Consider the following 13,925-nt stretch of genomic DNA (forward strand, 5'->3'; position numbering starts at 1 on the left):
CCTTTCCACAGACAATGTCCATGTATGGGAGAAAAGTGATAACGTGGGCGAACAACAATGAATAATAGGCACATGGTATCTCTGCGACTACACAGATTCCTTTATCTAGTGTAGGTGGAGATGAAGGAGTCGGAACTGAATACTGTTTTGTTAGTACAATAAAAGGAATCATTGTATGCAAACGTAATATGTAGAACGCTACAGGCCATATGATCACCAATTACAAAAGGCGTTGGGTTGATGCTGACACGGAGGAATTGGCACCTTAATTGATTACTTTCCCTTCCCGAACCGAGTGGAGATGAACTGGCCTGTCTTCTACACTGTTCTAATAGGGGTGAACAAGCATTCGACTGGCATCGGACGGATATGGCTCTCTGTTCTGTTCATTTTCAGGATCATGGTGCTGGTTGTGGCTGCAGAAAGTGTCTGGGGCGATGAAAAGACTGGCTTCACTTGCAACACTCAGCAGCCAGGTTGCAACAGTGTCTGTTATGATCAGTTTTTCCCCATCTCCCACATAAGGCTTTGGGCTCTCCAGCTGATTCTGGTGGCCACTCCTGCTCTCCTGGTGGCCATGCACGTTGCCCATAAGCATCACGTGGAAAAGAAGATTTTCCGGATCAAGCAGCTCACGGGTGAAGCTGGGGAAATGGACATAGAGAAAGTGACCAAGCGGAAAATGCATATCGTTGGCTCTCTCTGGTGGACCTACGTGATCAGTATTATCTTCAGGGTGATTTTCGAAGTTGCCTTCTTGTACATCTTCTACATGATCTACCCGGGCTTCAGGATGATCCGACTGGTCAAGTGCGATGCCTACCCTTGCCCCAACACAGTGGATTGCTTCGTCTCCAGACCCACCGAAAAGACTATCTTCACCATCTTCATGCTGGCGGTCTCTGGCGTCTGCGTGCTGCTGAATATAGCAGAGGTGGGCTACTTGATCATCAAGGCTTGTGTGAGACAGTGTCAGAAAAAAGAAACCAGATCCAGTAAAAGTGCATTTTACGGGCGTAAGTTTCCTCAATTCAGACCACATGAAATAAATGAGTTGCTGTCAAATCATGAACCAGCATTTCTGAAAAACAGTAAAATGAACGCTGTGCGGAAAAGTACATCTAATAAAGATATTTGTAGAACCGCCTGAATGTTTAAACATGACCTCCCTTGTGTAAGCATTTTGATTTAGGAAAAAAAAACAGTTTTAGTTAGCTTAAGCCCTTTGCTCCCACCACCGCCTGATTTTGATCGTTTTTATAGCACTGTACTGAATATTAAAATCTCGTCAATCTTTTTTGAATGCATCTTTCCCACCCTCAGATTTCAGTGCCATTTCTGTTCTAAAGCCGTTAAACCTGTTAACATTCCAGGATTAATGATGTTGCTGGGCAGTCACTATAGCATGCATCTCACTAGAAGATGTGTTGGACTAAGTCTGCCCTGTAGCAGCCTTTGCTTCAATTCTACAATTATTTCCCCAATAACCTCTAAAACAGTTTGTGGTGTGGAATCATCTTAAAAGGTCCACTAGTCCATTGGTTGAGTTGTAGAGAGTTTGCAAGGTGGACACGATATAATTCATGTAAGAAATCATGATACTAAACAAATGGGTCGCTCCCCAGCATTTTTGAGGTAATTTAAGTAGCTAGCTATTCTCTTGCAGCCTTACCAATGGACTCAATGTATGTAGCCTTTATGCAACCACAACTAGAGTTGAACGGATCAGAATTTTGGCTGGAGCTTCTCTTCCAACAGCTAAAAATAACACTAACTGCTGTAAATATTTCAGCAACTTCTGCCCATTGCTCGACATTACTTCCACCGAAGATCAGTGTCCTCACCGGAGTTACTGAGCAAGCAGCCACTTGCAGTGTCTCTTGAGAGATTCTGCTGGTCTTCCATCGAAGTGACATCAGAAGATCCTATGGGAATTCCACTTGTAAATGTTGAAACATTGAGGGAGTATGGAAGCTAGTCTGAGGATTGCCTAACTGTAGGTAGGTCCAATGATGCCCAGGAGATCCCTTGAGCATTTTTGAACTTCGTTCGACATGTCGCTTCATTTGGTGTTACAACCAGCATGAGAGCAAGTTTCCAGGTAGCCCAGCCCTCCTTCACTTCAGATTTAAATCAGGCTCTGTCTCTGGACTCCCGCAACTCTGCAAAGCAAAACTATTGGCAGTCATGATAAAGCTGTCATAGAAATGCATGTGTCCCACCGCTGCTAAAAATTACTAAATTGGGCAAGAGAATTTAAGTAGGCATTAGCTTGTGCCACACATATGATGGTGTATTTATCTTCAATTGTACATAAAGCTGTATTTTGCTCTGCTAAAAATAAGCTGGCTAATAATGGAAATGAGTCAGTGATCAGAAAGATAGTGTTTAGGAAGTATTTTAAAGGAGAGGAAGAAAGGAGAAGGATGCTTAGGAAGGGAATTTAGAGGGAGTTTAGATTATGGCAGCTGAAAATGATGGTGTGTAAAAGACAAAAATGGGAGGACCATAAGAGCAGAATTAGATCATTCAAGTATTGCTGATATGTTTCTCAACCCCTTTCTCCTGCCTTCTCCCCTTGGTCCCATTACCAATCACGAAACTATCTATCTCTGTCTTAAATACACTCAATGGCTTGGTCTTCACTGCCCTCTGCAGCAATGAGTTTCACAGATTAACAACCCTCTGGCTGAAATTCCTCCTCATTTCAGTGGGTTTTAAGGCTGGATAGGATTATAGAGTCATACAGCACAGAAACAGATCCTTCAGCCCAATTTGTCCAGACTGACCAGGATTCCGAAATTGAACAAGTCCCATTTGCCTGCAGTTAGCCCATATCTCTCTATCTTTCCTGTCCATGTACCTGTCCAAATGTCTTTTAAATGTTGTAACTGTATTCACCTCTACCATTTCCTCTGGCAGCCCACTCCATACACACAACCTCTATGTGAAAATGTTGTCCCTTGGGCTTCTTTTAAATCTTTCAGAGTGGCAAAACCATGGAGGGACTTAAAAAGGGCTTGAAATGTTAACTGTTTCTCTCTCCATAGATATTATCAACTTGCTGAGTTTCTCCAACTTTTCCCATTTCTATTTCAAATCTCCAACATCTGCTGTACTTTGTTTTCATTTGTAATGGTTAAAATTATTTGGTGCAGATTTTTAGATTGTGGAAGATGAAGGTAACCAGAACACCATTTTTAATTTTACTCATTTGTGGAATGAGGTGTCACTTGATGGGTCAGCATTTATTGCCTATCCCTAGTTGCTCTTGAGAAGGTGGTAGTGAGCTGCCTTCTTGAACCACTTCTGTCCAAAATGCTGTTAAGGAGGGAATTCCAGGATTTTGACCAAGCAATAGTGAAGGAAAAGTGATATACTTCTAAGTCAGGATGGTGAGTGGCTTGGAGGTGGTGGTGTTCCCATATATCTGCTGCCCTTCTCCTTCTAGATGGAAGTGGTCATGAGTTTGGAAGATGCTGTGTGAGGATCTTTAGTGAATTAATGCAATGTATCTTGTAAATAGTACACACTGTTGCTACTGACTGTTGGTGATGGAGGGAGGGGACGATTTTGGACGTAGTCCCAATCAAGCAGGCTGCTTTGTCCTGGATGGGGTCAAGCTTCTTGAGTGTTGTTGGGGCTGCACTCATCCAGGCAAGTGAGGATTATTCCATTTAAAGTCAAAAAGTACGAAGATAACAAGTGAATGAATGAATGTGATTTTCAAGAGCAAATGAGCTGCAGTGAAGGTTGAGACGGACAATGCTGTAGAGGCAGGAGGAGGTGATCTTGTAATTGATACATGGCCTGAATCTTATCTCAAGGTCAACTAGAATGACAGATGGTCACAATCTCAGACAGTGACAGTTTGTGTCTATCATCTGTAGATTAATATACATCAAGTTCTTTGTTGAGTGTCCTGATTTGGAGATGCTGGTGTTGGACTGGGGTGTACAAAGTTAAAAGTCACACAACACCAGGTTATAGTCCAACAGGTTTAATTGGAAGCACTAGCCTTCGAAATGCTTCTCCTTCATCAAGTGGTTGTGAAGTACTCAATTGTAAGACACAGAATTTATAACCAACAAATTTGCTATAAATTTTGTTGCTTATAATCGTGTACTCCACAACCACCTGATGAAGGAGTAGCACTCCGAAAGCTAGTACTTCCAATTAAATCTGTTGGCCTATTGCCTGGTGTTGTGTGATTTTTAACTTTGTTGAGTGTGAGATTGATCCATTGACCAGAGACCAGATGCTATCACCAGCCTTGTCACTCTCTTGCCAAAAGAAGAGGGAGGAAATGTAAATGGGAGTGCTACTCTTTGCATAACTCCTGATATCCATTTACTACAAAAAAATAGCAGCTACTCTTTGTGCTGCACACCTAGGTTTCACTTGGGATATTGTATGTGATGCAGTGAAGAGAGAAGAGATGAGTAGAAAATATATACACTTTGTCATATTTTATGGATTCAGGTAAACACCACTTCCTTTGCAATTTACTGCTCATCCCCAAATAATAATTACAGCACAGTCACGAAAATGTGATCTTAATCTTTCCTCCATTTCCTGTTTGTGTCACTCAACTGAGCATAACTGGAATTAGGGAAGATGTTGGAACACACAGATTTTACAAATTAAATGGCTATTTTTTATGTTGAACTGTTTTGATAAATAAAAGTAATAGATGCCTATTTATGTAGCACTGCTTGGTCTTCACAACTGCGTATTAAAGCTAAGTAGTCCTTGTTCAAATTGAGCAAGGTAAAAATTAGGAATGCAGATGCTGGAAATCAGAGTCTAGGTTAGACTGGTGCTGGAAAAGCGCAGCAGGTCAGACAGCATCCAAGGAGTAGGAAAAGCGGTGTTTCGGGCAATAGCCTTTCATCAGGACTGAAGGCAGGGAGCCTCCAGCGTGGAGAGAGAAATGGGAGAGGGGTGGGGCTGGGGAGAAGGTAGCAAAGGGCACAATAGGTGGATGGGGGTGGAGATGAAGGTGAAAGGTCAGAGAGGTGGGTGGGGGAAGGTAGCAAAGAGTACAGTGGGTGGATGTGGATGGGGATGAAGGTGATAGGCCTGAAAGGAGGGTGGAGCAGATAGATGGGAAGGAAGATTGGCAGGTAGGGCAGGACATGATGATGGTGCTGAGCTGGAAGGTTGGAACTGGGGTAATGTGGGGGGAGGGGAAATGAGGAAACTGGTGAAGTCCACACTGATGCGCTGGGGTTGAAGTGTTCCGAGGCAGAAGATGAGGTGTTCTTCCTCCAGGCGTCAGGTGGTGAGGGAACGGCGGTGGAGGAGGCCCAGGACCTGCATGTCCTCAGCAGAGTGGGAGGGGGAGTTGAAATGTTGGGCCACAGGGCAGTGGGGTTGATTTGTGCGGGTGTCCCGGAGGTGTTCTCTAAAAACTCTTGTTCAAATTGATTTTAAGTGTGGAACTGGAGTTGGTTGGTTGCACAAACAAATATCATTTCTGCAGTAATTTACTGATCAGTATTGGATCTATAGCAACAAAGCTGAAGAAACAAATGCAGATTAACTGTTAAGGTTATATCTATTGAGCAGACTGATATCAATACAGTGAACATACAATAAATTTTATACAACAGGGGAACTGATCATCATCAATAATGGCAAAGGCATGGTCTTTTGAGAGGCAAAAACACCATCTCTAGGCTATAAAGGCGAAGAAAGTCTTAGGTTTAATTCACCTGTGTATGCTGAGTTAGCTATTTCAGAATGCTTTTGGGATGTGACAGTTTGTTGTTTCTATCTTACCAAAGAGCAAATCACTATCCAACAAAATGCTAGAAATGCAGGTATACAGAACTTAATTGAAAGTGGGATTTAAATTATTGTGATGCCTGCACTGATCAATAGTTTGCAGTCACTGTTGGTAATATTTATGCATCAGTGATATCAAATTGGTGCAATGTATTAGAGAAACCACATTCTAGCAAGAAAACAACTTTCCAAAGAAGTATGATAGAAAAATTGCAGAAAAAGTATTTTTACTGGCTTCCTGCATCAACCATTATAACACATTCTGGTAGTGTATGGACAGCTAAGACTATCATTAAGACCAAAACCATGCTTCCAAAAAGGAATGGACTAGAATCAGGAAAGCTTGGCTGATGGGCACTCCTGGTTAGAAGGTGATAAGGGGAGCAAGGCTGGGGTCACAGGAAGCAATGGAGGTGTAAAGATGTAATGTAAAGTTGTTTTGAGAGGATAGAGGCTTCATACATATGTAAAGTACATAATTAAAAATTACTTTTACATAAAAGAATCCATGAAATTGAGACATTGTCTTCATTAGTTTGAAACAAAAAAACTTAAAAAGAAAAAATATTCAGAGAGATAGATAACTGGATTACATAGATTGAGTTACATGTTTGATGGAAATCCTAATAAACAGGATATAGTCATGAAAGTAATACTGGCAACATTACATTTGATATCAAATCATGTATGTTTTGTGATGAGGATAATCCTTATGAGATTTAAAACCAAGCTCCCATTCCAGTTTAAAGCTCAAAACTGATGATGCTTTGCGCATAAGGGATCAGATAGGCAGTAATATACAGAAACCAACTAGTATCTTTTTACATCAGAATTTCTATTCCTTCCTGCATATATTTCCCAATGGGTTGACATATTGAACCAGTCACATATTCAGTCTGAATTTTACAAGGTACGTATTTGTGAACACAATTTAAAATGTTTTCAGTCTAAAGCAATAAGACTTTAGTTCAGGGTTCCAAACAGCAAGTTCAAGACCAATTTCAGGAAATGTAAATGATTCTCAAGAATGGTGGTTGAAATCAAGATGCAAAACATGCTTTAAAAACAGATAAATGCTGTAGTAGGAAAGTATAAAGTCCGTTGTGAAAGAAAATATAACAATCTCTTCTTTCGAATTCATTTTGTAATTTTGCATCCTATGTAAATTATTTTGGCCACCTCAATCTATTTTTTTAATGAATAGGAATAAAGCAAACAATTCCCTAGTTGTGTCAAACAGAATCAACGGGATCATTGGTATGAGAAATTGAACAAGTGCCACATTAGCGTAGAAGGACAGGGCCCTTCTGAGGGTGGGTTAATGCAAGAGTTTAACTTTGCATCTCACTGTACTATATTTGATCTTCAAATATTTTATGGTGAAACTATAAGAATAAGAGCTCCAATTACCAAGATCAAACACTCTCAGTATTAACAGAATGTTATACTTAAAGAAATGGAACTTTCCAGCCCATTAGAATATGGGCCTTACTGGCTCATGCACTGACTTCCTTTGTTTATTATTATTTCATTTTAATACCATTAGCCAAGTATTGTATGTCCCCTTCCTCTATGGCTTCAAGATTGTTCTTTTCTGACTCTATGTTGCACACCTCTTGCCACAATGGACAACAAGCAACCTGTTTCCTGGTCAAACAAATGTGACACTGGAAAAGCACAGTGGGTCAGGCAGCATCCAAGGAGCAGGAGAGTCAATATTTCAGGTATAAGCTCTTCATCAGGAGTGACATCACAAAGCTGTGCTTTTCTAGCGCCACACCTTTTGACTCTGATCGCCAGCATCTGCAGTCCTCACTATCTCCTGGTGTCTACTAATCCAACAGATCGCAATTGCCATATTTTTTCTGTGCATTGTATAGAATTATATTGCCCAATTAAAGTGTTCTGACTAGCTGAGTAAATTAAACACGACTTAGTAATATTAATAAACAATGCCAAATGAATTTGGAAGTCTGTTGTCTTAGAGACTGGCCCTTCATCTTTGGAAACCAGTTTCAATTATGATCAATATGTAGGAATTGAGGTCTTATAAAGTTATAAAGTGAAGTGAGTCAGGACAATCACAATAAAGTGTTTCTGTGAGTCCACAGTACAAAAATCCCTTAATGTGGCATTAATTAGCACAAAACTAGTAGTATTGCTTCAGAGACCACAAAATGCACAAACAAAATCATGTTGCTACAAAATAGGGTATTCTTAGTGAATTGGGATCTATTGTTGGAAGATTATGAAAGAACCATTACTAGCCATCTAACTGCACTACATATGATTGAAAGATTTTTATAGTGTTCCTCCTTCACCTTAATTACAAAATAGCTGTCAATAACCACGACTGTCACTGATCATTGGAGTTTAGACAATAATTACCAAAAATGGAAAAGGTAACTGTGATGGAAAGTCACTGCTCCCTGGGTTAAGATGTTTCAGTTCAAAAGCTATTGAATTTAATTTATTGTGATTAGAAACAAAATTGGCAAGTTTTTTTATAGTCAGATATGAAGCAGATTTATTGTGATGTAGTAATGACTGAAGGTGTGCTATTTGCAAATAAGATGTGGAAATAGTTACTTAAGGTAAACAGGCTAAACGAGTGGGAAAATCAAAATATCTTTTGTTCTAATGTCATGTCAATTATTCAAGAAATTGCATCAAATAACAAAAATTTTAAAAATCATGAATCTTTACATGAGATACAATTAGCCCTTGAAAATATCCTTAATATAAAACCCTCTGCTTTCTTTTTCATAAATATGGACTGTAACAGAAGTTGCTTGCAGTTACGTGATTCTATAGTTCTGTTCATGCCCCAATTACTAACTATTGATTTTGAAGGATATTTTCTTCTTTTTCCCTTTTACCAGTTTGGTGCTGCCAGGGTTACATGGACAGATAATACAGGGTTATATAGTTCTGCCTACTATTGTCACTGACACTTTAGTTGATGGGTTACAAAGTAAGTCTGCCTCATCTTTCTCCTCTCACCCCCAACCCACCAAACTCTGAGAATGATTAAATGGTTGGCAAGGGGAGTTCAGATGAGGTATTGTGTTGCAGCTACCAGAGAAACTACAGTGTCTCACAATTGGGACTCCTCCCAAAGATATAATCAATCCAACATCCAACAATTGTTGATTCTATTGCAGAATCATTTTAAAGCCTTTGCTCTTAAAATCGATTTTATAGATCATAGAATCATAGATCATAGAATTTCTGTGGCAATGTTTGTTTTAGCAATGGTGATCCGGGAAGCAGGACAGGAGGGGTTCCTAACAGAAGTCCTTTAGTCTAACAATTGTCTTCTGTACACAGTCGGATTTGAGAATTCCTCCTGATCAATTCCCTCAGTGGGCTTCACATTCCAAAGTATTCCAAAGCTGGTTTATCTGTCTCATTTTCATGACCATTTAAAGTATATTTGTTGCATTGTATACGTGTCACAACCGGACACCCAACGCACATTTTAAAAAAACTAATGCTGCATTCCCAGACTAACCCGCAGTCAGCCACTCATCTAACACTAATCTCTAAAGAAAAAGGTCTCCTGCCATTTACAGATGCCTGAAGACTGCTTCATCGGCCAAGATTTGATTCTGCAGTTGAAACCCCAGGACCCGAGACAATAGTTCAGCGTTTTTCCATCAGGAACGTCGAAGCTCTTCATCCCAATGGTTCTGGGGACTGGAGTCACACTCAATGCTCTTTCAGTGAGCCACTTCAGGTTTCTTGATTGACATTTTACAGTTTCCTTCATCAAATTCTCGGGCTTTCTCGGACTGATGCCTGAGACCACGTAGATAGACGTTCAAGTATTCCTGGTCAGAACTCCAATGTCTTTTTTTTGGTTAAATCGCCATGAAGGGCTTTCACATCAATGCTCGATCTTTAGGTTGTTCGACACTCCAGGATTTCCGGCCTGATGTCCAAGATTTTTCACCTTAAGTACATTTCGTCATCACAGCTTCCCATTTCATGCATTCCTCTGGATCCCCAGATTAATATCCATGATTTCACCTCTGGAACATTGCAGTCCTCTCCTCCCTTACTGACCTGCTCCAACAGATATCCATTCGCGTTCACACTATGGTGACACGTTTAGTTAACATTGCATCAAATCTCAAAAATTTGAATGAGATTATGCCCTTTTCAACGGACCTTTGTTCTTAAAGGAAACGGACTTGAACTTTAAGGGTAAGCTTCGGTTCCGGCCAAAGTTTGCTTCGGTTGAGATTTTGGGTTCAAGACTGTTAAAAACAAAACCCTCGGGGTTCGCGTCCACTCTTGGTTCAATAAGAGAGTATGAATTTTAAAACTGAATTGCAACTTCGCCAACTCCATGGCTTCAAATACGTTTAAATCATTCCTAATCAATAAGTTAGTTGACCAGTTATTTACGTTGGTTTTTTAATAGATTATATTAATATCTCAAATGTAAAACTTACATCTGTACTGATAGATCGTTTGTCTTGACTTCTGTAATATGACTTGAATTTGCTGCTATTGAATGATTGAGTGATACCACGCATTCAAAATACAACTAGGTCAAATGTAATCATAGAATAGAATCGGGGTCCCTACAGTGTGGACGCCATTCGGCCCATCGAGTCCACAGCGATCCTGGCAAGCGTATCTCACCCAGACCCTACCCCCCTACCCTACCCCCATAACCCTGCATTTCCCATAGCTAACCCACCCAGTCTGCATGTCCCAGGACATGAGGAGCAATTCTGCCGAGCTGTAATCGCTGTGAGATTTAGAAACGAGATAGTAAGATCCTGCTAAGACTTTCCCTACTCTGTTCCCTCATCCGGTGTGATATCGTCAAGACAACGTTCTTTCAATGTCCTTCGAGGAGACGCGTGAATAGTTAAACCACTGAAACCCCACACTGTGGGCACCTGTCTTAGCAAACTAGATGGATAGAATTCAAACCACAATGTAGAGTGGCGGTGGAGCAGATCTCTGATTTACTCCCCGTGGTCAATTTTATTGGGTTTCATTTCTCCGATCGGCTATTATTTTGCCTTTTTTTTGATTTTCTAAATTCCCGAATTTCCATTCACCAGACCACCCTCCCGTTAACCGGCCAGTCGAGCATATTAGAACACTGCTGGCAGCTATTGATCACTTAATGTCGCTGTTCAGGGGTCATTTGATCTTGCGATGTGCCATCGGAGAGTTTTTATTTCCTGAGCCACCGCTCTCACCCCCTTCCCCCACCACACCCCCCTACAAACCGAGCTCTCACGAAGAAAGAGCGTCCCATTGAGTATCATCGTCTGGACTCCGCCTGAATAGATATTTTTGCGCAGTTACCCTGCAATCCTCTAGTATTACTCTCGCAGCTGCTGTATACCATACTTACAGTTGAAATCATAATGTACAGACATAAAACCTAGAAAATAACAGTGTGGATTTGCAATTGTGCCAGGTGCCAGGACACCTTGTGGCTACAAATTAACAAGTTGGGCAAGCGTTACAAAGATAGATACTACAATGTACAGACAAAGCAGCACTGAGGGATTGTCAGAGGGTGCGGCAGGATTAGTTTTCATATCAGTTTGAGCGAAAGAGACGTAGACTATATGCAAGGCAATGTGTCACCCAGACACAGGCAAATTTGGTAAGCAACACACAAATGATTCAAACTGAACATGAAACATTGTGAAAATGTCGTGTGGATGGAAGAACGGGGAAAAAGATGAATTTCACTCGAAAATGAGGACAGTAATCTAAAAACGATTTGACCTTTGGAAGCGGGGACGCCTTATACAGAAGCTTCTGTCAGCAAATTCAATCCATTAGATACAAGTCCACGCTATGGACAACGCAAAGAGAGGGTTTCGTGCGATTAGGTTGCCTCGTTTCCCGCTCTTTAATGTTTGAGAATAAGCTTTCAGTACGTGCTTATTATTTCGGACACCAATCTTACACGGATTGTTGTGCAAACATAGACCTAGAGATGGACGTAGGCTCTCACACACGGACACTTCTGTCCGAGCTTTCTCGCTCCTTCAATCAGTCATGTGGAGGATACCAGCTCCCAGACAGGCACGTCTGAATACTGAACCACAAACAGTATGTGCCGCTCGAAGGCACACGCCTGTGCTAAAACACATCTTCATGTTCTCCAGTCACTGTACAAACAGTCCAATCAGTATTACAATGGAACTAAAGGTCCAAACATTTGTTTTTGGCTGATCAGATTATTCCAGATTTACAATGTTGTCTAAGCACTTCAAGAATTCAGTTCTTATTAAGTCTACTTTTCCATGCTCTGCTCATCTCCCTTGTCAGAAGTGGCCCCGAAGGGTGAATTGTCCTCATTGGTAAATATGTCGTCCCCACCGGACAGAAGGATCTTTATTGTTGCATGCTGCTAGATTGTCATAATCTGCTTCTTTTACATCACTAACTAAAACCTCGAATAGGGCTCAGTTTTAACAGCAACAAACTATTTTAGGGTTTACAGGTGGTTAGCGACACTCCCAGCTTAACGCCATGCTTTAACTTTAACTTCTTGAGTCTGTTTCCACTCCCCACCCCCACCCCCAAACCTCCACGTCTAGTGGAGGGTTGGGGCTGGATATTTGACTGTAACCTTTAGAGATCGTTTTAAGAAATAACCTGCGGGCCTCAAACATAACCCGGGTCGTTACATATTAAGCGAAAAACCAGAGGAAAGGAAGCTGTGATTTATTTTCATGTCGTCCATACTATGCTCACTGTGCTGCATGCGCCGGTTTTGCTTCTGAAGAATTATGTTAAGACAGTAACATTGGCAGAAGGTACAATTACATTTGTCTTCCACTGGCACTACTGAGCGCTATTCCTATAACCTTCCTTTTCAATCCCGTTGTTTGCAAAATATTGAATCCTGAAGTAATGCTAGCAATGTCTTTATTTCAGAATGTGCACGACTGCATTAAAATAATCTAATTACCTATAAATGTTGACATATTTGATTAAAATGCATAATTTATTTGAACTAAGAACTTATCTTGCTGGAAAACTGTGAGCAATTTTATCTGATTGGATGATTGAAATTTACGTTTCCCAGAAAATGCTCAAAAGCGAATTTTAATTGGTCCAGGAGCCGGAATATGAAAGAAGCCGAGATTTGATCTAAGCTGTTCAGGGATAGCGTTTAAACAAAACATGCTGCAGCATCTTTGTAGTTCATTCTATTGAACAGCTCAAAAGTCCAGATATTCATTAACATACAATTAGTCCATGGATATTTTGTGTATTAAATCAATTGTATTCAACATTTCAGAAATATGACAACTAAAATCCTTTCCTTCTCACTGCACTTTTGTGAAGAAAAATGCAAAATCTCGATATAAATGTCAGATATTATGCTGAATGCCGTGTATAGTGTTCATACGTGTCAACCGATTTCTTTTTATGTGACGATTGTACTAGTTATTAACTAAATAAACTAACCACACTCATACATGTATGTGTGAAATGTGGTATATTTATTCAATGCAATTAAAATGGTTTCAATTAGATGCTACTTGAATATTGTTTGACCAGGAAATTCGTTTGTTGTATAATATAAAATTTTCAAGCTCAGTCAATAAATTTGATCTGAAATTCTGAGACTGTTTAATGACAGTGTGAATTAATGCCACATTTTTAATTTAATCAGGATTCTGAATTTATAAACAAAAGCACAGTTTGTAATGTGATGGACTTACAGGAGATGAACTTTCTTCTCTGGGATATGAGTTAAAATCTAGTTTGAGGAAATGAATCTCTCCATTGCTGACTGTAAGTACATTAATTAGTTTTGGATAGTTTAACCCAGTTCTTTTTGAGGATTGACCCATGACATAATGGTGCCTCTAATTTGCTAGTACTAAGCACATGTCTCATACAAATAGACCATAGATTGACTAGCATAGAAAATTGAAAAATGCCAGATCAGAGATGACTATCTCACAATGAACATTTTAGGGGCAGAGTAGAAGGAGCTGTACATTACCTTTAATGGGATTGTGGATAATCTGCTGGCAATAATACATGAAGTAAGAACATGGGGGCTCACCAGGGACCCAGGTCCGATTCCCGCCTCGGGCAACTGTCTGTGTGGAGTTTGCATATTCTCCCTG

At 40.3% G+C, this 13,925-nt stretch overlaps 1 protein-coding gene across 2 annotated transcripts; it reads left to right on the forward strand.

Moving 5' to 3' along the window:
- The first annotated feature begins 231 nt into the window (after nucleotides 1–231).
- Nucleotides 232–13,381, forward strand: LOC140495978 (gap junction beta-1 protein-like). 2 transcript variants are annotated; one of them, XM_072595351.1, is made up of 2 exons: nucleotides 232–1,016; nucleotides 9,366–13,381. In XM_072595351.1, exons 1-2 carry the CDS (start codon nucleotides 302–304, stop codon nucleotides 9,371–9,373), a joined length of 723 nt encoding a protein of 240 aa, XP_072451452.1. In that variant the 5' UTR covers nucleotides 232–301; the 3' UTR covers nucleotides 9,374–13,381. The 2 variants fall into 2 exon arrangements, with proteins under 2 accessions (XP_072451452.1, XP_072451453.1); XM_072595352.1 differs by having other exon boundaries at nucleotides 232–934.
- The last annotated feature ends 544 nt before the right edge of the window (nucleotides 13,382–13,925 follow it).

This window comes from Chiloscyllium punctatum, chromosome 25 (genome assembly GCF_047496795.1).
Source record: "Chiloscyllium punctatum isolate Juve2018m chromosome 25, sChiPun1.3, whole genome shotgun sequence".
Lineage (NCBI taxonomy): Eukaryota > Metazoa > Chordata > Chondrichthyes > Orectolobiformes > Hemiscylliidae > Chiloscyllium > Chiloscyllium punctatum.